The sequence below is a fragment of the Kogia breviceps genome, chromosome 10 (genome assembly GCF_026419965.1).
Source record: "Kogia breviceps isolate mKogBre1 chromosome 10, mKogBre1 haplotype 1, whole genome shotgun sequence".
NCBI classification, from domain to species: Eukaryota; Metazoa; Chordata; class Mammalia; order Artiodactyla; family Physeteridae; genus Kogia; species Kogia breviceps.
In genome coordinates this window covers 103,724,610-103,751,344 of record NC_081319.1, presented here as the reverse complement: position 1 = coordinate 103,751,344, position 26,735 = coordinate 103,724,610, and the positions used below count along the sequence as shown (strand labels likewise).

General features: G+C 57.4%; 1 protein-coding gene across 8 annotated transcripts in view; it reads left to right on the top strand.

The window, feature by feature from the left end:
- The window catches only part of FARS2 (phenylalanyl-tRNA synthetase 2, mitochondrial), a 454,626-nt gene that overhangs the window by 358,845 nt on the left and 69,046 nt on the right, over positions 1-26,735 (top strand). For 6 of the 8 annotated variants that reach the window (XM_067006819.1, XM_067006813.1, XM_067006814.1 and 3 more), the window contains one exon: positions 13,373-13,669. The exons of the other annotated variants lie outside the window; for them this stretch is intronic. In XM_067006819.1, the coding sequence (XP_066862920.1) occupies positions 13,373-13,511 (139 nt within the window). In that variant the 3' untranslated portion in view covers positions 13,512-13,669. Of the gene's footprint in view, positions 1-13,372; positions 13,670-26,735 lie in introns of those variants that run through there. 8 annotated transcript variants of the gene reach the window in all.

Genomic DNA, 26,735 nt, shown 5'->3' with positions numbered 1-26,735 from the left:
CCTTAAAGTATTTTTTTTCTTCTTTTGCCCTTTCTTTCTTTATACTTCCTACACTTTCTCTGCCGAGTAATATTTACTAGCGCGTTATTTTTCCCTTTTGGGGATAAAGTCCTAGTCACGTTTCGAAAAGCAGCCTGTAATTCATCTGTTACCGTGATATCCTTGTCGAACAGCAGCCAGTGCTGACTGCAGTGGACATCAGTGGGCCGGCAGAGTGTGTCTGGGAGAAAAGATGAGCAGAGTTTAACGCAAAGGAAGGGAGCGGGGTTCCAGCCTCGGCCCTCACCCCCTCACGCCACCTTTGTGGGCCTGTCCCTGCTCCGCAAACAGAGGTGACAGTGTCCACCTCTCGGGATTGCCCTGTGGTCACAGCCCGTGAGATCACACAGGCACGAGGTTCTGGAAGCCTCATAGCTTTATAGTTGTCAGTTTTCTTCCTGCTGCTCCTATTACTGTTGACAGAGCAGCTTCAGCTTTGTGAAGACTGTGTGATGGCAAAGGCCCAGAGCTTTCTTTAATCTTGTCGATATTTGGAATATTTAAAAGTCGTTTCCGTACATAAGTCGTACAAGGTTCTAGAACAACTTTCCATCAGTGTGGTTCATCATGTTAGCTCCTCAGGGGAATAGGAGTCCTTCACGTCCTTCTCCAGATGTGAAAATGAACCCGTTAGGAACGTGGGGTGACTGGGATGTGACTGTAACGTTCCAGCAACTTCTGAGCTCAAATAGCACTACTCCCTCCAAATGCTCTGTGCTGAAGGCCATGTAATGCTGTTTTGTTCTCAAAAGCTGTTTGGACCCCCCCCCCCCCTTTTTTATTTCTGTAGGAATTTTTATAGGACCAACAATAAGCCACATCAGAAAACATATCTTATTTTACGGCTATGCTCTCTTTTAGCACATCTGGAATATTATGCATTTAGATTACTTTTCCTCCTCAATTTTAGCGCTAAATGGCCATTTGCAAAAATGCAATCTCTCTTTTATAATGATAAATGTAAAGACTCATTTGCAATTACAAAGTGCCTTCAAAACCTACTAACTCTTGATAACACTGCAAGGAAGTTGTAATCCCCTCTGTAAGACAGAGAATCTGAGGCTCAGGGCTGTTAAAGGACTTCTGTTAAGTCACTCGTCCCACGGTGACAAGCTCTAGGGCAAGAACCCGGGTTTCTGACCTCCTCAGCCTGTCTGCTCTCTGCTGTGCTTGCGGCCTTTACGCTGCATGGGATCAATGGGATCCCTCTTTACTTAGAAGAGTGAGTGTGTTCCCCAAATGAGCTCCAATCCTATTTTAAGCGAATTCCACTTGGATTTGTTAAGTTTTGAGCTGAATTCAGGCAAACCATTGCCTGTCTGAGCTTTGCTGCCTTCTATCATAGAATATGGGTGGATTTTATTTTTTTATTTTATATTTATTTTTTTGTTTGTTTTTTTTTTGGGGGGGGAGGTTTTAAATCACCGTCCTTGGAGCCTTCGGGATGCTGACGAGCTGCTGGGGGGAGGGGCTGCCGTGGGCAGGAGGCCAGGCCGAGTGGGTGGGCGGGCTCCTCACGCCCTCATCAGCTAAAGCGGCTTTGCTTTGAGCTGTGCTATAGATGCATGTGATTTAGAGGGAACAGATTGGAAAGGTGTCACATGGCAGAGAGCCTGAGGTTCTGGATTTTAAAACAAAAAAGACCTAAACCTCGAGGCTGTCTGGTGACGGTGCTCTCGTGATGACCCTGGCTTGAGCTCAAAGGCTTCATGACATGACATGCAGAACCGTCTTCTAGGGAATTCCTTGGCGGTCCAGTGGTTGAGACTTTGCCTTCCAGTGCAGGGGGTGCGGGTTCGATCCCTGGTCGGGGAGCTAAGATCCCACGTGCCTCTCGGCCAAAGAAACCCAAAAAACATAAAACAGAAGCAATATTGTAAAAAAATGCAATAAAGACTTAAAAAATGGTCCACATCAAGGGGCTTCACTGGTGGCGCAGTGGTTAAGAATCTGCCTGCCGATGCAGGGGACACGGGTTCGAGCCCTGGCCCGGGAAGATCCCACATGCCGCGGAGCAACTAAGCCCGCGAGCCACAACTACTGAGCCCACGTGCCACAATTACCGAAGCCCATGCGCCTAGAGCCCGTGCTCCGCAACAAGAGAAGCCACCACAATGAGAAACCCACGCACCGCGACGAAGAGTAGCCCCCGCTCGCCGCAACTAGAGAAAGCCCGCGCGCAGCAGCGCAGACCCAATGATGCAGCCAAAAAATAAATAAATAAAACTTTTTAAAATTGAAAAAAACGTGGTCCACATCAAAAAAAGCCTAAAAAAAAGAACCGTCTTCTAGCCGATACCTAGAGAAGGCAATGATCTGACCAAGATCGTATGGCTCAGAAGAGGAGGAATTGCGATTTGAACCCAGTTCACAGACACATGCCATTCCCTCTACCCGGAATCCTGCCGGGGGTGGAACCGCTTCCCCCAACCTCCTTTCACCCAGTAAGTCCCTCCCCCTGTGAGGTCAGCTCATGGCACTTGCACAGGAACCTTCTCTGACCCGCCATCTAAGTCAGTTGCCCTTTTTTGTGGCCCCGCGGCTCCATGTTCCTCTTCTTCAAACGCTTTAGTGTACTTGCCGTTCTCATTGGTAATTCTTTGATTAACACCTGTCTCGTACACTACACTGTGAGCTTCATGAGGTCAGGTCTGTTTTGTTTTGCTTTGCTTTGTTTTGTTTTGTTTCATTCCATCATTAGGTCCTCAGTACCCAGCAGAATACATGCCATATAGTGCATGTTCATTTCATTTGTTGAATTAATGAATGAACAGAGTAGACAGACAGACAGATGTCTAGCCTCCCAGGCAGTGATATTAAACATTACGTGTGCTGCCCCCCAGGTCCCTTCTCACTCTGACCACCAGTGGTCCTGGCAGTCCCTGCCAGGTCCGTCATGCTGTTTTGCTGCTGATAGCGAGTTGAGGGGTGGGCAGGGCTGTCCCGGTGGAGAAGGACTGGGGTGAATCCAGGACCGGCGAGGACAGGCCGGAAGCCCTTGTCAGCCCACTGGGAGGGGAGCTCCCGCTCAGCCTCTGCTCTGTGAGTCCCGGGTGGGCTGCTCCGGAACTGGTCCAGCATCAGGCTCTGCAGAGAGAACTCAAGCTTGAACCAGAAAATCTCCACGGTTCCTGATCCTGGACTCTGTGATTCCGTAAAACATGCTGCTTGGATGAGTGGTATATAATCGAGCTCTCCCTGCTGTATTGCAGCCTAGAGTATCATGGCTAGAGGAAGCTCGTCCTCCCAGCAGAGTCCCAGCTCAGTCCCTCTCTCCCGTAACCTCTCACTCAGTATCTGTCGAGAGATGACGCTATTAGTTAGCCCCAGAGAGTCCCTTCTCAAAAGCATTTGCAAAGTAACCATAAATCATTGGAAATGTACATAAATTTCTCTCTACTGATGTGTGCTTCCTTCATAATTAACTAGACACTGAGTCTCTCAAAGTAATTAACCCACTTTCTCCAAGACTCACTAAAGAAATAAAAGCTATACGACGATAGCACACTCATGGCCTATCCTACTCATGAGTAATGGCGTTGAGGAGAGCTCTATAGCACATACTCCTTGGTTGGGTGGCTCTTAATACCAGATGGGTGACATCGTACATACCCCGATATCTGGGGAACCCTCCGTTGTTTGGGGCTGTGAGATCTCAGGGCCCACCTCTAGGTGCAGCAAAACTGCCCAGAGCAAGGTCCTGCCGGCCTTTCACAGGACTCCATACAGACCTCCTCCTGGACCCGGTGGTTTTGGTTGATTGCTGAATGATGGATTTTCGGTTGAGCCTTCTTAGCCAGGATTATAAGGCCCTCTCCCCGCAGATCATGCATCCTCTGGGTGGCTCTCCATTGGACCACTTATACCTGGAACATACCCTCAGCATCCTTTGTTGAAACAGGCGAGGAACCACGTAATGAACCCCCCTACCAGTACCACGTGTCATTCGCCACCTAGATTACGCTCTTTGCCCTTCACCTGCCAAAATCCGACTCGTCCTTAAGATCTAGATCTAATCGCATCTCCCTGCCAGTCTTTTCTAACCCCTAAGTCGTTTACAATCTATGCCATCCATTTAACACTTAGCACTAACAGCACTGTCCTGCTAGCTGTCATTTCATGCATCCATGTCTCAGCCCCCAAGCAGATGGTAATCTAGCCTCACCCTTCTCTGTCTTATTTTGCGATACCTCCTCCCCCTCACCCTGCCGCTGTGTTGTACCCAGAACGGCCACCCCATGCGTATTTATGTATTGATCAAGCAATGCCTATCCCTGTTCTGTACCTCCTCGGTGTCGGCCTCCGCACAGAACAAATCATTGGGGATCAATCGATTGAGATGAAGATGTAGCACTTCACCTGCCAGACGTCGTGTGTTCTGTGGCCTGGCTCACCCCCTGAGGTGCGGGCGCGTTGGCGAAGCTGCGGCCCAGCACGGAGTTCAAGGTAGCTCTGTTGACTTGGGCTGTGCAGACGCAGCCAGGGAGGAGAGGAAAACCTCTTCCAAGTTCTCCATGTGGAGGAAGAGCACAGAGCACTGGAAATCTGCGCAACGTGAGACGTTACTTCAGGCTCGTTAGAAATGTAGGAGGACGGCCTGGAAGACAGTGGATAGTTGAAGAGAACTTTTCAGATACGGCAAATGCGGTTAGAGCACGACAAGCAGCGGCCTTAGAAACCATTTGTGTCAGACGCCGGGCAGCCTGGCTGCTATGCTCATGCGGTCAAGAGGAGGAGCCATCTGGGCAGGTGGAGACCCATTGTTCTCTCGCGATGGTCCTGCCACCGGCCAAGCAGGGCTCCGCCAGGGTTTTCTATCGTTGCTTTCTCTTTGTTTAGCTTTAGCACGAGTTTGGGTTCCCAACTTCCTCCTCTAGTGACAGTCAACTAGGCTGTTTGGGCGAACCCTCCTCCTCCAAAATGAAAAGTTTACTGTGGTGAAATATACAGAACGTAAAATGTGCCGTTCCCACCATTCTTACGTGTACAGTTCAGCGGTGTTAAGGACATTCACGCTGTTAGGCAGCCGTCACCTCCGTCCACCTCCCGAACTTTCTCATCTTCCTCAGCTGAAGCTCTGTCCCCCTTCAACGCTAACCCTCTGCCCCCGTCCCTCAGACCCTGGCGACCACCACTCTCCTTTCTGTCTCTGTGAGTCTGACGACTCCAGGGGCCGCACGGAGAAGGAGTTGTACACTGCTTGGCTTTCTGTGTCTGCCTTGTTTCACTGACTGTAACGTCTTCAGGGTTCCTTCGGGTTGTCGCACGTATCCTGTTAGGATCCATTTGTGCAGATGAGGAAGCTGAAGCTCAGATAACTTGTCCACGGTCGTTCGGGCCTTTCTGTGTGGCCCCAACTGAGGGTCTAGAATCTTGAGCCACATAAATAATAATACCAATTGTTAACTATAGCTTGAACTGTGCTAAACACTTTACATATACTATTTTCATTCAGTCCTTCAAAACCCCTGTGACTGCACGATCTGGATCTTAGAATGAAAACCTGGACCAGCGATTAAGAACTGGCCCAAGCGCTTCCCTGGTGGCGCAGGGGTCGGGAGTCCGCCTGCCGATGCAGGGGACGCGGGTTCGTGCCCCGGTCCGGGAAGATCCCACGTGCCGCGGAGCGGCTGGGCCCGTGAGCCGTGGCCGCTGAGCCTGCGCGTCCAGAGCCTGTGCTCCGCGACGGGAGAGGCCACAGCGGTGAGAGGCCCGTGTACTGCAAAAAAAAAAAAAAAGAAAAAGAACTGGCCCAAGATCCGAGAGCTGGGAAGCGGTAGGGTTGGGCTGGGCTGCATCCCCGAGCCTCCCCGTGGGAGCGTCTATTAGAAAACTTCGCCAGAGCAGTTACTTTCATATGGACGTGCACGTGCGGACCAAGAACACCGGCCCACTCCCCGGGAGGCAAGGGCACGACCTCCTTCCTCCTGACTGCCTGGCCTGAGACCCGGCCTCGGGAGAACCGGGAACGTTAGCGGGGGTTGATGGGAGTGACAGGGGTGTTGGGGGACGTGCAGCGCCCCTGAGGACCTGCCAAGTGTTTGATGTGAAAAGGCACGTCGTGCCTGCAAAGCGTGGGTCTCCTGGGACCTCTCGAGCTGCCAGCGTGCGGGCGGCCCGGGAGCTGGGGGGCAGCTCCGGAAGCGGGTTTCTCTCGCCCGGCCCCGCTTTCCCTCCTTCGGGGCCTGGCTTGGAGCTGTCTCTCCCACGGCGCTCACTGCCGGGGGAGCCATCTGGTGTGGTTTCTGGTGACTGACGCCGAGGAACAGAAATCCCTGTGGGAAGAGGGTGCAGCCGCGGAGGCGGTGAGAGGCGGTGGCGTCCACACCGCGAACTCGGAGGCTCCGCTCCGCCTGGGCCTCGGGGGCGGCGGGCCCAAGGCCGAGCATCTGAACGGGAGAGCAGATGACGCAGTGGCGGCGCGTGCGTGATGGGGCGGGTGGGTGGGGGTAGAAGGCAGTGGATGGGGGGCCGGTTCGGTCCAGAGGGTCTGTTCCAACCCGAGAGCCACGTCCTGCGGGGCCTCTTCCCTGGAGCGCCGGCCTGGCGGTCACCCAGCGTCCCCGCGCCGCCTGCCCCGACCTCCCTCCAGCGGGCACCCCTTCCCTTCCGTCCGCGCGGGCCCTGCAGCCGCTCAGTCCCTCCAGAACGCCCTCTGTCCTCTGCACTGACGCCTGGGGTGCAGAGCTGGGGGGCCGGGCCGTCACACGGCCGTGGCTGGGGCCTGGGGCCTTTCCTGCACTAAACCAACGCGGCCTCTGTCCTCGAAAGCCCCAGAGCAGTTCATTAGGAGACGGGCACGCCGTCATGGGACCTGAGGTCTTCTGATCAGGATTTCACTTTTTCCTCTTCCCTTTGGCTTCCTTTTTTTCAATACGGGGAGGGTAAAGGGGGGAATTGATTTCCTTGGTTTCTAGAGCACTAGTTTAGGGCACGCCCGATGCTGAGCGGTAACCACCTCTCTCCCTGACTCCCAACCTCCCCCCGCTTCCCCCGCCAGGCGCCCCCTGCCCTCCCCCCGCGCCCCTCCTCTCCCCAGCAGCCCTGCAGGTAAAGGAGGTGGGGGGCAAAGCAGCGGGCCCTGAGCGCCCACCCCGGGCCGCCGGGCTCTCATCAGCGCGTGCTGGCGTGTCAGCGCCCGCCCCGGGAGGCACGTGTCCTCCTCACGTCCCAAGCGGGGCGCCGAGGGCTCGGCCACACGGACAGCAGAGGCCGCGGGAGGGAGTGGAAGTCGGACCCCTGCTGCAAGTCTGGGTGCTTCCCCGCCCCTCACACCCCATTTCCCTGACCCCCTGCCCATCACCCCGTTCCCCTGACCTGAGCCCCCCGGCCCGGCGGCCGTCAGACCGAGCCTCGGCGTCACGCGAGCAGGAGCGAGTCGGCGGGCCCACTTCCGTTACCCCGAAAACTGCACCTGCCGCGGCGCAGCGCCGTCCCCGCCGTGGAGCAGCCCCTCTAGCCAGGTGGCCTCAGCGGGGCTGGGGGCGCGGTGACCCCCTCGGGGAGGCGCCCAGCGCACCACCGGGAACGTCAAGGAGCTGCTCTCGTCACCGATGGAAAAGCACACGTTTCCCGTGTCTCGGGAGCGGGTGCTGGCGGCCTCCGGGGAAGGGCTTGACCTCGAGCTCGGAGCCTGGGTGGTTGCCGGGGTCAACTTGATGGTGGGATGATGGAGGTGGTCCGGCCCTCGCCGGCCCCCGGCCCCGCCGGCCCTTCTGTCCAGGGAAGCCTGGTGGCCCTGGTCCCTGCACAGAGTCCGTCACTGGCGCGCTGTTAGCTGGAGGGCGCCAGTGAGCTTAGCAGTGCTTCCTTTTCACTGACTTACCGTCGACTTACAGTGTGATATTAGGTTCAGGTGTGCAGCGTATAGTAATGTTCGATATTGTTTGTAGGTCATACTCCATACAAGGTTGTTGCAAAAATACTGACTGTATTGCCTGTGCTGTACATTGCGTCCTTCCCACTTGTTTATCTTATGCCTATAGCAGTGTGTACCTCTTAATGCCCCCGCCCCTCTGGCCGCCACTAGCTGGCTGGCTCTGTGTTCTTTGGGGGGGGGGGTGTACAGCCGGGCGTGGGAGTGCTGGGTCACGTGACAATTGTGTACCTTCGTGGGGACCCACAGGACTGTTCTCCACGGTGGCCACGCGATTGTACGTTCCCGCTGGGCTGCTGGTTTCAGATCCAGCCCTGCCACTTACCCGCTGTGTGCACGTGGCCCAGTGACTTACGCTCTCTCTCTCTCTCTCTCCCTCTCTCTGTTTCCTCATTTGTGCGTCGGGACAGTGGTGCTGTCTACCCAGTGGGGCTGTGATGCTTATTACATGCGTTCGCGGATGTAAAGGGCTTACATACCAGTGCCTGGTACGTAAGAGGCGCTGCGTCTGCCGCTGCGGCTGTTTCTGAGCCAGCGGGGGCCATGACGGATGAAAGATTGAGAAGCTTTTGGGCTAAAAGAGGCCACGTTGGGAGGATGTAAAAGAATCAGGAAGGCCCTAATCCAGACAGTTGGGGCTGGCCCTCCGGGCACCCCTCCCTCTGGGGAGTCCACCTTCTCACCTGTGCCACGCTGAGCCGTGAGGCCCGCCAGCTCCGCGGTCTTCATGGATGGACCACTTCTCAGGGGCGAGAGACTCGGTCCTCCGCTCAGACCAGGGGCCAGGGTTCCAGCCAGTGAAAGAAGGACCAAGTAATCCACCATCGGAAAGCTCCAAAAAGAAGTTTCCAGTTTCCAGCAAACAGACAAAAGGCACTCCTCTCTCCCTCTCTCTCTCTCCCCCTCTCTCTCCCTCTCTCTCTCTCTCTCTCTTCCTCTCTCTCTCTCTCTCTCTCTCTCTCTCTCTCTCTCTCTCTCTCTCTCTCTCTCTCTCCAGTAATGTTAGGAAAAGGCAAACCTGGTTGATTTTCAGTTGAGTCGACTGAATTATGGCCAAATATTCTGCCAAATACTGTTTCTCTCGATTTTTAAAATTAATCCATATGTTTATGATTCATTTGCACCCAACTCATCACAGTGTTTTCTAAAAGCTGTTGGAATCCCAAGAATCCTTATAGGGGCCTTCTTGGAAGCACTTAGAAGCAAAGAGATAAATTTTTTTTCCCATTCGTCTTTGGTTGGAAATCTCAACTTGCAGAGGCTGTATTAGCAGCTCTTCAGCTGAGAGACAGAGACCTGAGTGAACCACCGAAAAAACACAATAACAGTGTTGTGAGGGTGCTTTCATCTGTCTCATGCTCGTGCGGCGCCTGATGCCCTCCAAGCCCTGTCACCTTGTCTCCGAGGCAGTTGGGAGAAGTCGATGGGGTCAGTGCTGTTACTCTTTCAACGGAGGAGAAACTCAGAGCCAGGACGTGTGTCGTAGCCTGGAAATGAGGAGCCAGTTCTAGGCCCCTGTGAGTCGGCGGGCGTGGGGAGGGGGGAGCGGGGAGGATGGGCCCCTGCCCAGGCCGGTGGGACAGCGGCCCCGCCTGCGGGAAACCACCCTCCCAGCCTTGCTGGGTCGCCAGGTCTGTCGCCGCACTTGTTCTAGTAAATGTTTGCATCGTCTTCAAACAGCCCGCAGTCCCTTCGCCCTTTTTCTTGCTCAACTACTTTCTCCTCGCCTAGAACCCTCCACCCCTTGGAAACCCGGGATGCTGCCTGGTGATGTCGGGGTGGGAGAAGGGCCCTTGCGGTGCACGGGGGCGGGAAGGTGGGTCTCCCAGCTGCCCCGAGAGGCCAGCGCAGCGGGGCACGGCCGGGCTCCACCCCTGCAGGTCACACTGTCCCTAAAGGTCCCCGCAGCCCCCGCGCGAGGCCTGCGGGGGAAGCGTCCTGCGGCGCACACAGCCTCCGCACCGGGTGCCGGGGCCTGGGTTCTACAAAAGGCTTTGCCACCAGGAACCAGGAACCGCAGCGGCCCGTGCTGCCAGCTCACTGCTGTGCCCCCGGGGTTCCCTGCTCACCTCATTGAAAAATCACAGAAAGAGGCCCCACGTACCGAGCTCCTTCCCGTCTGTGCCACACGCTTGTGTGCTGTGTCTGGTGCTTCTGCTTTGAGCCGTCCGCCGCGGTCAGCACGACTGTTATATCCACCTTCTACCCTGAGGCCCGGTGCGGGGACCAGCCGGGGTCACCGGGGGAGGACGCGGCGCCGCTGGGCGTGGGCCAGGCGCCGGCTCCGAGGCCTGCCCCGTGGGGCCCGCGCAGCGGGGTGAGGCTCACGTCGGCGGAGGGCTTGGGGCGCCCCGGTGTTTACGGCTACCCCCGCTGCCTCCTAGCTGACGGCGTCCGCCTCCCTCACTGTCGGAGGCAGGGGTGGGAGAGGGAAGGAGAAGGCCGTGGCTGAACGCGGGCAGGGGCCGTGCAACCCCGGCAGGGCGGTGCGAGGCCGGCCCAGCGTCCTCTAGGCCTGAACGCAGCCTTCCCCGCCGGGGTTCGGTGGTTGCATAAGCATTCGTTCGGCACCTTTTACGCAGCACCTGCCCTATGCCAGACATTGCCCGGGGCGCCAGAGGAGCAAAGCGGGGTAACACGGCCGGGTGCCGTCCCGCAGGGGCACACGGCGCATGCGATGGAGGCCAGCGTCTGGGGAGATGCAGAGGCTTTTTTTTTTGTGGTACGCGGGCCTCTCACTGCTGTGGCCTCTCCCATTGCGGAGCACAGGCTCCGGACGCGCAGGCGCAGCGGCCACGGCTCACGGGCTCAGCCGCTCCGCGGCACGTGGGATCTTCCCGGACCGGGGCACGAACCCGTGTCCCCTGCATCGGCAGGCGGACTCCCAACCACTGCGCCACCAGGGAAGCCCTCTTTTCTCTTTTTTTCATAGAAGAGCTTTCCTGAGTTGTGATTCTCGTGTCGTACATCCATTTAAAATATTCACCTCAGTGGCTTTTCTAACATTCACCACTATCGCATTCCAGACCATCTTCACTACCTTCAAAAGACACCCCATCCTCATTAACAGTCACTCCATTTTCCGCCAGCCCCTCAGCCCAGGCGGCCGTGAGTCTGCCTCCGTCTGTATGCAGTTGCCTATTCTGGGCATTTCGTATAATGGAATCATATAATACGTGGTCTTCCGTGTCTGGCGTCTGGCACTAAGCGTAATGTTCTCAAGGTCCACCTGGGTTGTAGCATTAGAGCTTCATTTCTTCTTACGGATGAATAATATTCCACGTAGAGGGAGATTGTTTATCCAGTTATCATTCGAAGGACGTTTGGATTATTTCCACTTTTTGGCTGTCGAGAAGAAGGCTGCTCTGCGCGTTCGTGTACAAGTCCGTGTGTGGACGGACTCTCATTTCTCTTGAGCGCCTACCTAGCGGACGGACTGCTGGATCATGGGGTGACTATGTTTCAGTGTCTGAAGAACCGCCGTGTTTAACTTTCAGAGGTTCCTCCAGCTCCTCCCCAGCGGCTGCACCGTTTCACATCCCCTCCAGCCACGCGTGAGGCTTCTTATTTCTCCATATCTTCTCCAACACTTGCTATTTTCTGTCTTTTTGATTATAGCCATCTTAGCTGGTACGCAGTGGCATCTCACTGTGGTTTCGATTTGCATTTTCCCCGCTGGCTAATGACATCGAGCATCTTTTCATGCGCTTAGCAGCCATTTGTATGTCTTCTTGGGAGAATTCTGTTCAGATCCTTTGTGCATTTTTAATCAGATTATGTCTTTTTATTGTTGAGTTGTAGGAGTTCTTTATATATTCTAGATCCGAGTCCCCTGTCAGTATATGATTGGCAAATATTTTCTCCCATTCTGTAAGTTATCTTTTCATTTTCTTAATGGTGTCCTTTGAAGCACAAAAGTTTCTAATTTTGATGAAGCCCGATTCATCCATTTTTTTCTTTTGTCACCTGTGCTTTTGGTGTCACACCTAAGGAAGCTTTGCCTGGCCCAGGGTCATGGAGGTGGACTCTCGTGTTTTCTTCTAAGACTTATCGTTTTAGGTCTTATGTTTAGACGTGTGACCTATTTTGAGTTAATTTTTGTCTGGTGTGAGGAAAGGGCCAACTTCGTTCTCTTGCGTGAGGACACAGAGGCGTCCCAGCGCCGCTTGTTGAAAAGACATTTCCCCATCGAATGGCCTTGGGGCGGGAAGAGGTGGAAGCGCTGCCCCGCTGCATCGGGGGACCTCAGGGCAGCTCCCAGGGCCCATCCCAGGCGCGGCCACTGAGGAGAGCCACTGGCCGGCGCTGTGGAGCCAGGGGCCCCGAGGAGCCTCCCCCAGCCACTCGGAGGTACCTTCTTCCCTTACCTGGATCCACAAGGGGGCTGAAATGCGAATAGGCCTGTGAGGCACGGTCCTCACCCTTCCTGGAGGCGGCGAGCAGGGGAAGGTGACCAGCCCCGGGCGGCGGAGGAGAGGGGGCCGATCGGGGAGGCTGGGGCCTCCTGCTCAGCGAGGGGCCTGGCGGCAAAACGGGAGGAGAGGAAGGAGTGAGCCCACCGAGAGCAAGTCCACGAAGTGTCCCGAGTCCCCGAGAAGCAGGGGCCTGGGGCCCTGGGGCACCTGTGGGGAACGGCGGGCCTCCCCGGGAGTATGGAGCACCCGACCCCAGCAGAGGCCCCTGGTCAAGGCTCTAGCTTTCCTGCAGGCCTGGGGCGGCCTCCCGCTGGGCAGCGGGCACGTGGCATCGGTGTCCCTGGGGCTCTGCCTGGGACCCACTCGTCCGCTCCGGCTTCTCCACCTGCAGCGACGCAGGCAGCGCCGGCTCTCCCAGGAAGGGGGCTGGAAAGGAGGAATTTGGTGGCTTGAAAGAGAGAAACAGAAGTGCCCGGAGAGGGGAGGGCCAGGCCTGCTGGCCAGGGCCCCGGGGGCTTCCTGATGAGCTGTTGTGTCCCCGTGTGTCTCAGCAGCTGCCATGCAGTAGAAGCCTTAGTGCTGTCGGGACCCCATGTTCCAGAATCACCCAGCTGTTCCATGGCAGCCAGGCCAGCGGCCGCCTGGTAGAACCGGCATCAGAGCGCTTGCCTGCGCTTCACAGAGATGGCACGATTGTCCGCATGCTCCCCACGGCCTGCGGGGGGCTCGCTTGGCCCCTGACCGCTCTGCTTGTCGGGGTCCGCCTCGGAGCCCAGGGCCCCCGCCCAGCTGCTGCATCAGGGCCGGCCCAGGAAATCGATTTGCAAGAAGCTTCCTTCCCAATGGATGCACTCAGTCCAAGGGGACCCAGCGGTCAGCGTTCCTGTCACCGGCTCCTCTGTGAGGGACATGCCGGCCGCCAGCGGGGGTGCGCCTCTGTAGCGCCCCGTCGGGGGCCCTGTGTCCCGCTCCGCTTTCACCACTGCTTCTGCAGGAGACACGCCTGCCCCTCACTCACCCGCCTTTCTCTCCCGTTCTCCAGGACGCACAGGACCAGCCACTGCTACCGCATCACCTACCGCCACATGGAGCGCACGATGTCGCAGAGAGAGGTCGGGCGCGTCCACCAGGCCGTGCAGGAGGCGGCCGTACGGCTGCTGGGCGTCGAGGGCCGGTTTTGATGTCGCCACCTCCCCGGCCGCGGCCCTCCCAGGGCCCCGGGTTTGCTGAACCAAAGAGAAAAAGATACTGTTTGTGGATGGAGGCGTCCGTCATCTTGTGATAAATGGGTCAGTTTCAGGACTTTCAGAAAATAAAGGCTTGCTCTTGAGAAACTGTTGACGTAGCGTATGTGTCTTTTATTTGGTAAAAGTTGGGGGAAGGAGCAGTCATACAAGGGTTGCCTTCTTCTCCTTTTAGAAATGCTTTGCCCCTTGGCGCCCGGTGCGGTTAATTGGTCCCTGGATTCCGTTAAAGTGTAAACACCAGACGTGACTTCCTGCCTGACAGGCTCTTCCCCCCTGTACCGAGCGGAGCCACACAGAGGGACACACCCCAGACCACAGAAGCTTTGCTCGGTCGGCTCCCGTTCCCTTCTGCCTCCTCCTTCTGTTCTGCGAGGGGCAGGCTGCAGACAGGGCGCGCGTGAAATGCCAGGGAGGAGTCACACCTCTGAGCGAGCAGGATTTTACCTCCTTTGCGCAAGGCGGGGCTTCGGAGCCACGCCTCTGGCCCCAGGGTGTGGACAAAGCTGCCCCCTGCCCGCCCCCCTGCCCCCAGAGGGGAGAGAGCGCCCCGGGGCTGGGTGGCACCGCCACTGCAGGGCCAGGTCCTTGAAGCCCCGGAGAGTTTGTTTCCTAAGGGAAGGCCTCTGCTTCCGGAGCCGACCTTCATGGAGGAATACGGGGCTTTGATGTTCCCCTCTTCCGTCCCGAGCGCTTTGTAGTCTGCCTGCTTCCCTCCTGACCAGTTTCCATAATCAGATGCCCTCCCCGGTGTGATGCTGGAGGCTCACGGAGGACCGGAAGCTCCGGATAAATATTTGATGAGGGCGGCCATCGGCAGCCAGCGGCGTGGGGGTGGGCAGCTGCTCCAACAGGAAGGAGTGGCTTCAATGTCATTTTACCCTCTTTACCCAGGGGGACGTGTCCTGTGGATTTTCAAGGGGATCGAGAGCTGCATCCCAGCCTGGCCAAGCTGCTGTCCAGGGTCCTGGGGCCACAGGCGCTGTTCCTGGAGGGGAGGGGGCTCATGCACAGCGTGGTTGCTCGTCTCTTCTCCGGGAGCGTTTGCTGGCAGACCGTTCCTGATCCAGGCTGGGGCTGCATTTCCAGAGACCCCTTCTATCCCCAAGACCCCTTGGGCATGCACGGAAATCCTGGCGTAACACCCAGGAAACACGTCACCGCCCCTCGGCCCACGAGCTGCGCGCATGTCTGTCAGATGCCAAGCGCTGTGCTAGGGCCTGGGGGCGGTGCTGACATTCGCGGGGGCGGTGCTGACATTCGGGGGGGAGGGCAGACATTCGGGGGGCGGTGCTGACATTCGGGGGGGAGGGCAGACATTCGGGGCGGCGCACAGAGGGCTTTGCTGAGCGTTCCTCTCGACACTCCATGAGATGGAGTCAACCTGCCCCTAAATTTTCCTGTGAGGCCGGAGGAGTCTCGGGCCCTAACCAGGAGCGCGCCCGAGCCTGCTGCGTGGCGGCCGCGTGGGGTCCTCTGTCCCCGCGTCGGCTGTCCGGTCTCCGTGGCGACCGTCCTCACTTGGATATAGTGCTCGGCAGCCGCCAGGCAGGGCCACCGCTGCCCAGCCGCGGGCCACAGCGGGGGGGGGGGGGGGACGTGCCAGCGACGGTGGGGCGACAGCAGCCGGTCCCCGCCCCCCCGGCTGCCCCAGGCACAGCGCGCGCTGCACATGTTCAGCCGCCAGAGTCTGGGCCGCTGTTCCACGTGCAGTAGATGAGCCGGGAAAAGGCGGACCGGGCCCGGCGCGCCCGCCTTCCACTCTCACGACCCCCGGTGGGCCCGTGCTTCCCTCCGGGAGCGAGATCGGCGTGCTCGGGGAGGTGCTGCAGAGCCAGGGCTGGAGGAGGCCCCTCCGACCTCCAAGCCCGTGCTCTTCACGTTGGCCCCAGCCACGCCCGCTGCACTGGCTCGGCGCCCGGCCTACGACAGGCAGGATGGGGACGCACCCTGGACGCCGCAAGACGGAGGGGCCACCGCCGCGCTGCGGACGTCACCACCAGGACAGGGACGGCACCACTGCCCGGCCCCGGGACCCCTCCACAAGGTGCTGGGGCCTGTGACATGGGCCCTCGGGGCCAGCCCCGGGTCCTGCATCAAACCCGTTGGAAGGCCCTCTTTATCATCTGACGCTTCAGGTGGTCGATGGAGTTACACGTGCTGCTTCTGGACGGCAGGTCAGATTCAGGGCCACAGTCCGAGCTGGAAAGGTCAGCTGCTGAGCGGCAGGAAAGCCCAGAGCTGAACAATCTAGGACCCTGCGAGGGTAATGCATGCTCCCAGGGGGCCGCGTCCCCACACCCGGGAAGGCGGGGCAGCAGGAGGAAACTTCTTCTTGCCCTCGGTGACCAGTTACTCGAGATGCTAGTGGCTCTGGCTGCCTAGATGGCGTCTACAAAAGCCAACAACAGCAACACACAAGCCCAAAGCCGGTGCCCTGTTCAAAGGCAGGGGCTACAGACACTTGTACAGGCGGGAGACCGCCCGGCTCGGGCCCCTTCTCTGGCCCATTCCCGAGCCTGGGGCTGGTCTGGGGCGGGTGGATCAGGTGCCTCGTGGAGCACTGGACCAAGCCCGAGGCTGAGCTTAGATCAGGTCTAAAGCCGGCTCTGCCATGGTGAGTCACTTAGCATCTCTGAGGCTAAGTGTTCTCCGCTCTGAGATGGAGGGGATGATCCTCTCCTCCTTCCAGGGACCGAGTGTGGACGGCTCAGCAAGGAGGAAGAAGATCGTGTTTACACACGATCTTCATTTTAGCCTCACACAAACTCTGGAACTTAACCACAGTCCGTCCACCTAGGAGCCAAGAACATGAGGCCAAGGACCGGGCCCGGGGCTCTCCCACGAGCGGGTATTTGACCGAGAGTTTAAGGCCCGCTCTCTGTAAGACCAAAGCCCGCCGTCTTCCTGCCGTGCCCTGGGTCTGCCAGGAACCGACACGGATGAGAACACAGTGTCCGTGCCTCGCCCTTTGCCGTCTCAGGTGTGAGATGGGGGGCGCCCTCCACAGCCTTTGCCCCCCAGGTGCAGGCCCACATGTGCACATGTGTTTGTCTATTAGGACACAGACCCAAAGAGGGCTTGGCCTGCACACACTTCCAAAGAACGCGGGGAGCCCAGGCCACGTTGAGTTAACAGGAGACTTCAAGGAGGGCGCATGAGGCTGGTGAAACTACAAGGATCGATCCGAGAAGGAAATCAGTGTAACCAGTGGGCTCAGCGCTAAAGCAGCACGTCCCAGCTGTGTCCCGGCTACACCCTGGGCTGGTGGACCCTCGGGCAGGACGGGTGCCCCGGGCTGTGTGCCGACCACGGCCTGCTGGCGGTGTAGTCACCCTTCTCTCCCAAACAGGAAGCGCTTTCGGGACGCACGTGTGTGAGACTGGCTTTATTACAGAGGAAACTTTGAAATCTATTGTTAACGGCTTCGAATCTATGGAGTGACTCGTTTGAAGTCATCTATATTTTATTACTAATAAGAAACAACTAGGATGCCAAAGCAAGTCAATGGAAAGAGGAAAGTCTTTTCAGTAGGGGAGCTGGGGCAACTGGGTCCCCATGTAAGGAAAAAAAGAAAAGCATCTCAACCCCGATGCCACACGTCACACAAAAATTAATTCAAGCTGGAGCCTAAATAGAAAAGCCCAAACCTTACTATCAGGCTTAAAAAAGAAAATGTAGGGCTTCCCTGGTGGCGCAGTGGTTGAGAATCCGCCTGCCGATGCAGGGGACGCGGGTTCGAGCCCCGGTCCGGGAGGATCCCACGTGCCGCGGAGCGGCTGGGCCCGTGAGCCATGGCCGCTGCGCCTGCGCGTCCGGAGCCTGTGCTCCGCAGCGGGAGAGGCCACAGCAGTGAGAGGCCAGCGTACCGCAAAAAAAAAAAAAAAAAGTAAAGGACTATCCTTGTGACCTTGGGTAGGCAGTGACCTCCTAGAGAGGACACAGGAAGAGCTAGTAAAGAAAAGAAATGATCAACTGGACTTTTTCAAGATTTAAAACATCTGCTCTTTGAAACACGTCATTCAGAAGATGAATGGGGGACTTCCCTAGTGGTCCAGTGGTTAAGAATCCGCCCTTCCACTGTAGGGGGGCACAGGGGGCACAGTTCCCTGGTCGGGAACTAAGATCCTGCACGCCGCGTGGTGTGGCCAGGAAAAAAAAAAAAAAAAGAACAGACAAACCACAGATTGGGAGAAAATATTGTGACACATATACAACAAAGGATTTATATCCAGAATACACAAAGAATGCCTACAATTCAATAGTAATTTTTTTAAAAAAATCTTTTGAAAAATGGGAAAAATTCCTATAATTCAGTAATTTTTTTAAAAAGCTTTTTTAGAAATGAACAACCACTTCACAAAAAAACAGATTTATAAATGGCCAATACGTTGGCCATTTATAAATGTTAACTAACAACATTGTTAGTTATCAGGGCGGTGCATTCAGGAAGTTACAGAGCAGCCAGAACTCATCTATAGGGGCAGAAAGCAGGTCAGAGGTTGCCTGGGCCTGGGAAGAGATTGATGGAAAGGGGCCCATGGGAATGTTCTCTGTTTTTTGTGGTTCTCTATCTTGATAGACATGCAGGTTACGTGGACGGGTGCGTTTGTCAAAACTCATCAAACTATGCTTTAAGATCTGTGCCTTTCGCTGTGCATAAACTCTACCACAAAGGAAAAGAGACAAATTACACGTGCTGCGTCTCACATCCAAATGCGCGCTACGGCTCCCAAGTGGAGACAGCGGCTCGGCGCCGAGGGAACAGGCATAGAGATGGGTGTAGAAGCGGCTCTGGGTCTCTGGGGGTAAAGATCATTCTTGAGTTGACCGCACACCTGGGGCAGGCGGCTCTCTCCAGGGAGAGTGGCCGCAGGGCGGAGGGGACAGGGCGGAGCTGGAGGAACAAGGTGCCAGCACAAGACACAGGAAGAGAAGCACCGGGGACCTGCCGACCCCAACTCTCCATCCCTCGGTGGTGTCCTCGGAGCTCACTTCACCCAGGAGGCAGGATGCTGGGGACGGGCTCGGGCGGGCTCAGGGCACGGAGGACGAGGGAGGGGAAGGACGTGGGGACTGCCGATGGAGCCTCTGGTTTATCTCTGTTGTTTCTTCCTAAACCCCCCAGAGCCCCTTTGAGCCAGAACAGCATGTGGGCGCAAGCCACGCTGCTCCTCTGCTCCAGCTGCGGTCTGAGCGTATCACAAAGCCCGCCGTCTCCGGGGGGGGGGGTGTCACGCCGGGATCCCACGGGAGGCCAGGGCAGCTGCCGTGGCTTCCGGGCCCCACGGGGCGTCTCTCTTCCGCACCGGGGAGGTTCACACGTGGCCCGACCGAGAGTCAGACTCCGTGACGCTCCCTCCAGCCCTGTCGTCAGCCCGCTTCCAGCTGCGAGCTGTGGGGACCAGAGCCCTTCAGTCCTTCCGTGTCGCGTGTCTGAGCTGCCCAGGTACCACCAGCCGCCCACACGTGGGAGGCACAGAGGCCGTACGGATGGTCAGCGGTGCCCCGGGCGTCAGATGTTAACTGCCCTCGGTGGTGGTGGTGGTGGGGGTGACCTGGAGTTCCCACACCTCCGTGCAGCCCCATTTAATGTGAGGTGGGCATTCCAGTCCCTCGGGGGTTGAGCCGAGGGTTGAATGGATCGAAGCGGGCAACACTCTCCATTTTTAGCACGATATGCTGACCATTACAAGTGAATCCGTATTTTTCTTAAAAACCCACGTTGGGAAAACGTTCTGGAGTTAGAAGGTGGGGGTGATTGTTTGCCTATCTGAGTACATGAAAATTCACTGCATTGTGTGCTTTGAAAGGGTGAATTTTATGGGATGAGAATTACATCTCAATAAAGCTCTTATAAAAAATGTTAAACACGCATTCACTCTCTGTGACCCGGCAACCCCTTCCTAAGGTGTCTCCCGAGAGAAGTGAAGCACAGGGTGTCACTGAGTTGGGTGAACAAGGAAACCCAGGCAGAGGTGAAGGCGGCTCAGTGTGCCATCCTCTCCTTCCCGGGGGTTTGGCCCCTGAGAGCCGGGCCAGAGTGAGGCCTGGCCTACCTGCGGATGCTGTTTGGGGATAACTGTTAAGCTGAGGTCTTCCTCCGTCCACCTCCCATGGGGGAGGGGCCGCTGGTCCCTGACCTCCTCAGGAAGGCTCAGTGGACCTGCTCCCCACTCTGTAACGTGGCTTTCCCCACCAGGAGCACGAGAAATGCAGAGTCCCGGGCCCCTTCCTGGACCTGCTGAATGAGAGCCTGCATTAATCCAGGTCCCAGATGATCTGTGTGTGTGTGAGAGTGTGTGTGTGTGTGTGTGTGTGTGTGTGTGTGACGTCCAGAGATGCTCTGAGCTGGACCCGTGCGCTCCTTAGCCAGGAGGATTGAGGCTTAGCCAGGCTGCAAGGCAGCAAGGAAGAAAACGCCCCCCGTAGATCCTTGGGGCCCTGTTATGATTTGAAGGGTGTCCATCCTTCAAAAGAGACCTTGAAGTCCTACCCCAGCACCTCCGGGGCGAGACCCTATTTAGAGACGGGGTCCATGGAGACGCACTGATTAAGATTCCCACGATGCCTGGTGTCCTTATAAGAAGACAGCCGTGTGAAGACAGACCACCGGAAGCTAAGAGAGGCAAGGAGGGACCCCCCGCAGGTCTCAGAGGGAGCATGGCCTGCCGATGGCTCCGGAAACGTGGAGCCATCAGACCACGCGGTCTGTGGGCGCCCTAGAAGCAAATAGGGATCCCAAGACAGAGCGAGCAACCCCTTGTCCTTCGGGCTCCGGAAAGACGGCCCCGCACGTGCCCGCGGAGGGAACCCCAGGTAAACGGCGGCTGCCGTGTCTTTGGGTGGAGGGAGGCCTTCAAGTCTCGCCTTCCCAGGAGGCTCGGTCTGTCTCAGCCTCAGCGCACCCGGCCGGATAGCCCCTTGGGCAGAACCCCCGGAGGGCGGCGGTGTCCGGACTGGTAGCTCGGCCTCAGGGCCCGGAACCCACAGCTGAGACTCAGGGGAGCCTCCCAGCTGGCTCCGAACTGAAGCAAAGCCAGCCAGGCAGGGCCCGGCCACGCAGAGGGGGCCAGGCCAGCGGGGCGCGGGAGACAGCGGGTGAGGACGCCCCCGACACCAGTGACCAGAGGGGGCGGTTGCCGGCTACTCGCCCCCGGTAGAGACAGGCTTCTGGGTCGCCCAGGAACCTGCCCCTCGGGGCAGGAGCTGCAGCCTCTGACTGCAGGGCCCCAGCGCAGCCTGCGCTCCGGGCCCTGCGGGCAGGGGGCCCCGGGGGGTGCTGTGAGGGGCTTTCCCCGTGCCCCCAGCCAGTCACTTCTCCCGTCTGCCCAGGCCAGGGTAGCCCCGACGGTCACAGGGGAGTTGGAGGTCGTCCAGCTGACATCTGCAGTCCTTTCTCCGTTCGCCCTGCCCTGCGAGGCCTCGGCCTCAGTCAAGCAGCCCCTCCCTCCCCTCGCCCCCGCCCCTCTGGCCTGGATGACTTCAGACCTGGGTGATGAGAAAGAAGCCGCAGCCCCGCCAGAGGGACGCACGTTGGGTCTGCTCACGGTCTCACCCCTTGGATGAGGGCGCAGCGCCGGGCAAATGGCCGTCCCCAGCAAGGGCCGCAGCCAGGCATCGCTCAGGGCCCCGGCCGGGCTGCGGCACGGGGAGGCTGGCTACCTGAGCTCCTCCGTCCCCGCGGGCAGAAGCCGGCCGAGGGAGGAAAAGCAGGGCCGGCCTCCCTGACGCGGGGCCCGGGGCTGGCCGGCTCCGAGGTCACGCTGCGCTGTCCCGGTCCGGGTCCCCGCACGCAGATGACCAGCCCCTTCTGTGCCGGCCCCTCGGGCAGCTCTCGGCAGCGTTCACTGGCCGTTCAACCCGGGCCAGGAGAGAGGCCGTTAAGTCTTGGACTGACGCCGTGCGTGGGCCTCGGCACCTGAAAAAGACTGTTGAACGGGGTCACTTAAAGCACGTTTTCAAGAAGACACGGGAGGTTTAGCAAAATGGTTAAAAACTCGGGTTTGGGAGCCAGGCAGAGGTAAGCTCAAACGTGGGTTCCTCGAGAGCGCCTCTGTGGCCTCGCAGAGCACATCTGCAGGATGGGACGTTCGGTGTTGCAAGGACTACGTGACCACGTACGGGAAAGCTGCTAGCATGGGGCTCGGGTAGACAGCGAAAGGGAAAAAGGAGATCTGGTTGTGGGTTCAGAGAAGGCCACGCTCCCAACTAAAGGGATTGCGAGGTCTGGGAAGCTTCTGGAAAAACGTGGCACATGACGGTATCCCGGAAAGGTCTGGACTCAAAGGAGCCTGAGAGATTGTCTGTCCGGTGGCTCCGTTTTAATGATGAATTGCTGAGGCCCAGAGAAGTAAAATGACTTGTATTACTTGGATGGAGAACCAATCGAGACTGACTAGACGATTCTCCCACAGTACAACAAGTCTGCAGGAGGCAGGGCTGGTCCCGTGGTCCAGTGTTGTCACTGAGACCCCAGGCTCTTCCTCCTGCCCTGCCTGCTGCAGCAGGTGGGCGATGTCTTCCCCTCACGGCTGCAATGTGGCTGCAAGAGCACCAACCAGCATATCTCGGCACAACCTCCAAGAGCAGGAATGGAGAGGGCAAAGGATCTCAGTTTCTCCTCACTCACAAATTTCTTTTGCTCATAGAGAAAACATTTCTCAGCCTTCCCGTCAAGTCTCATTGGCCAGGAGTGGTTCACAGGCCCACACTCCAGCTTTAAGACCTGGGAAAGGAAGCGTCTGTCCTTTCCAGCCTCTATTGTCGGAAAAGAGGCTCTACCGAAAAAATAAGGGGGATGGGGGTTGCTATTTCACAGGCAACCAACAGTGTCTCCCAGCCTGGCCCAAAGTCATCCAGCTACTTGCCAGCCAGACCCCTGCAGGGCCCAGGATAGAACACTTGGCTCCAGGCCCAGCATCGTTTCCCGATGTCTCCTCCTGTATTTTGCCGCCTCCTGGGTAAGCAAGGGCTTTAGAAATGGCGTGTAGTGAAGGGCCATGTGAAGAGCAGCTCGTGTCTGGCCAGAGGACTAGAGAAGCTGAAGCTTGGCCTGCAAACCGAGCAGAGTGCTTGGAGGCTCTGGGCCGGGGAAACAGAGGAGCCGCTCGGCCCAGAGCTTCCCCAGGCTTCCTTGCCACCGGGCCTGCCCCTCAAGACCCTTCTGCCGGGACATTTGTCAGAGAGGGTGGCGACATGCATCGGAGGGTTCATCAGCCGGGGACGTGGGTATTCGCGACACGAGAGCTTGCCCTCTGGAGCTGGTTCTTCACCGGCATGTTTACTCGCTGGCGGGCGCCTGTCCGCGCGTGCTTAAGTCCTTTACAGATGTTAATTTTGTGTGTGTGTCTGTAAGGATGGTTCGGTAGGTGGCAATGATGCTTTCCAGACAGGTGGACGGACCGGTTCAAAGTCACGTAGGAGCCCGGTGTTCTGGCTCCCTGGGACTTACCGCATTTGTTGGCAGGGACACTGCATGTCGCCAGACATCAAAATGCTAAGCTCTCTGTCACTCTTTCAAGCCAAATGTCAAGAAAGCAATTATGGAAGCGCCAAAGGCTTGGAGGCAGGGAAGAACCAGCCCCACCTGGGGGCTGCACGCGGCTGGGCCCAGGCTTCCGGAAGGCCGGTGGGGATGTGCCGGAAAGGGCAGGAGCCGAGGCTACCTTAGACGCTGAGGAGTCACGTGGCCACAGGTCTGCAGGCAAAGAGCAGAACATACGCATGATGTGAGAAGGCGGCCGGGGGAGCCCAGCGGCGGTCCCGGTGGAAGCAACGCAGACGGGAGGCTGGAAAGAGAGGAGGCGCCTGGGGCCTGGCTGGACCGGCCGACGATGACGTGACGGTGAAAATGGCGGCGTCCATCTGTGCGACGGAGGGACGGCAGCAGAGAGGTCTGGAGGGATGGAGCTGTCCTGGGCCTTCACCATTTGCAGAATCTCTTGTCTCTGATGTTGCTGAGATGCTGGCAGAGAGAGGCCAGACTGCACCACAGCCTCCAGAAGAAAGGCACCTCTCGCCTACCCCTGTCGTGGGTCCGAATCACAGGCCGGCTCAGACAGTCGCCCCTTCTTGGGAGGGAGGAGGGGACTGAGGCCCTCACAGCCGTGGTCACTTGCGTGCAGTCCAAAGTGTCAACAGCCCATCCCGGACCAGACCCAGAGCGCTGGGTGCCCAGCCAAGGCCATCTCCCGAGCAGGCCGATGCTTTCGTGAAATCGTTTAACCACCGAGAAACACATTTGTGATTTTTCTCCCCAAGGACCCCGTGTTTTAAGAGATTCTCATCTACCAAACAACTGCATTTACCAAGCAATAATTTATTCATTTTCTCATTTTTTAAATTAATCCAAGATATACATAACTGCCAGCCAGGCTCTCTGATCAGCAGGAGATAACCCTTATTACCACCCTGGGTTGATTTAATTCCTGCCCAAAGCACAGAAACTTGACATTTTAGATAGCCCGAGCAGCCTTGCCGGGGGAACGTGGAGGTCTTCACTTCGCTGCGTGAGATGCTCACAACAGCTTCCAGGCCCTTGTCACTGATGCATGGAGCCTTGGCCCCCAGGGACCCCTATTGGGAATCACTGCATCGTTTCAGCAGGAAATAAGGGCACAAAGGGAATCTCACCGTCCCAAAGTCTGGCCACTAAACCGTTGAAGGGTTTGTGGCCTGGATCAAGCCCCTGCCAGCCAGGAGCCTCGGGCAAACCACTCTCGCTCCCCGAGCCTCAGTTTTCCCATCAGTAAGATGGGCATGAGATAGTAGTCAGGGTTCTTAGCTGTCCATTTTCTTAAGTACAAAAGAATGTATTAAAAGGATGCTGAGGGAGACAGTCTGGCTGTTCCTCAAAAAGTCAACGTAGAACTACCACATGACCCAGCAATTCCACTCCTGGGTCTGGACCCAAAAGAATCGAAACAAAGAATTCAAACAAAAACTTGTACATGAATCCTCACAAGAGCTCTATATTCACAGTAGATGAAAACTGGGAACAACCAAATGTCCATCAGTGGGTGAGTGGTTATACAAAGTGTGGTCTGTATGTGCAATGGAATACTATGCAGCCCTAAAAAAGGAGTGAGGTTCCGATAACGCGCTACAGCAGGGATGGACCTTGACAATCCTGTGCTGGGGGAAAGAAACCGGACACAAAAGGCCACAGAGAGTATGATTCCACTTATATGTGAAATGTCCAGAATAGGCAGATCCATAGAGACAGAATGCAGATCAGTGGTTGCCAGGGGCTGGCGGGGTGGAGGGGTGGAAAGTGATTGCTTCGTGGGTACAGGTGTCCATTTGGGGGGATGAAAAATTTTAGCATTCAAGAGCAGTGACGGTTACACAACCTCAAGGAAGTGCTTAATGCCACTGAACTGTGCGCGTGAAAATGGTAAATGCTGTGTTGTGTGTATTTTACCACAATCAAAATAGTGTACAGACAGTGAGATGCAAATATATACGTACGCTGGCTAAGTTGCAGGGTGGAGGGATTTCTGGGAGCCACGCCTGCAGCCTCGCCGTGGGTACACAGACACAGACACACCAGCCACTGGCCCTGCCTGCCCGGGGTCTCCATCTCCTGCGGCCACTCCGGCCTCAAGTGCCTGGGAGTTGAGATGCGTCTGATGGGGGAGGCTGGGTCACATCCCCGGGGCGCTGCCGGCAAGGCTGAGGCAGATCAGAATGCCAGCTGTCTACAGCAGAGGACACGTGGAAAGGACCTGGCCGGGGCGTGAAATGCTGGTCCGGGTCCTTCCTCCCGTGAGGCATCAAGAAGGAAACAGGTCACAAAGGAAACACTGCTCTTTAAAGGGCTCCTGGAGCGAGGCCACCTTCCCCTCCCTTGTCAGCCCTTCTGAACCCCCCCCCCCAATTCATGCAGCAGAGACAATCGTTCCCTCTCCGTCCCATCCAGGGCTTTCTCCCTTTGGACAAGGTGACAACAGCCGCTGGTCCTTTATCCAGTGGACACTCTCCCTGGCTTTGGTTTTCTGTGACTCACTTTGCAGTTCAACGCACAGACCCTGTATCACTTAGAAGCCAATTGGCAGCGGGGTGGTGCCCAGGTGGGGCGAGAGCTGTGGGACCCGCTCTACCCTCCGCGCTGGGAGACAAAAGCCCTGCCTGCGTTTGTCCCGACCCGGCCGCTCACCCAGCTGGTGGGGAAGACGTGGCGCCTCCAGTCTCAGCTACAGGCGAGGCGCGCGGGGAATGAGCAAAACCGATGGGCGGGGTCAGAGTCGGGGTTCTTAAGAAAAAAGATGTAGTACAACTTTAAACTTTCAGGAAAGTTGCAAAAATAGTACAAGGAGCTCCCATATACCTTTTACTCCGCTTGGCCACTCGTTCACGTTTTATCCCATTTATTTGCCCACCCCCCACCCCCCCTTCTCTCAACTGCTTCATTTTGCCTGTGAATAGTCCAGGGTGTTTACTCAACCTCAAGCCTGTGCTTAGCTCCCTGGTAGCTCCCTTCACAAACGGCACATATTTATTTGCCGATCTGTCATATCCTGCTTCCCTCCCGCTAGAATGTCAGCCCCACGAAGGCAGCCGTGTGTCACTGTCACACACCCACGGCCGTGCCGGGTACACGAGATAAACTCCCAGCCACACTTTGCTAAACTAAGCACAGGCGTGAAGCAGAGCGACAGGGTCCGCCTTTAGGTTTATGGGCTGGGACGGCCTCTGCAGGGTTGATATTTAAACCGAGACGCACAGGTGAGGAGCTGCTGTTGAGTGCGAGATGCCGTGAGCCTGGGCCGGGGCAGAGATGGGGTGGCTGGGGACCAAGAGATGATGGGCGAGGCTCGCAGTGGAGGCGACGGGGTGGCAGGCGGCAGTGAGATGGAGCCGAGCGGGGGGACGTGCGCCCATCTCCCGCGGCCTTGGAGCCACAGGTGAAGGCTCGGACTCCAACCTCAGAGAAAGGGAAGAGGCCCTGGGAAGGTTTAAGCGGGTGGGTGCCGTGAGTTACCCTACGAGAAGTGTGCTCGTGCAGCCTCGCGTGGAATGGGTTGGAGGGGGGCCGGTGTGGAAGCGGGGAGACCGGCTGCAGGCGCCTCTGCAGTCACACTGGCTGGAGATCATGGTGCCTGGGACCAGGGCAGAGAGGGAGGCAGTGGACACATTTGACGTGGATTGATTGGATGC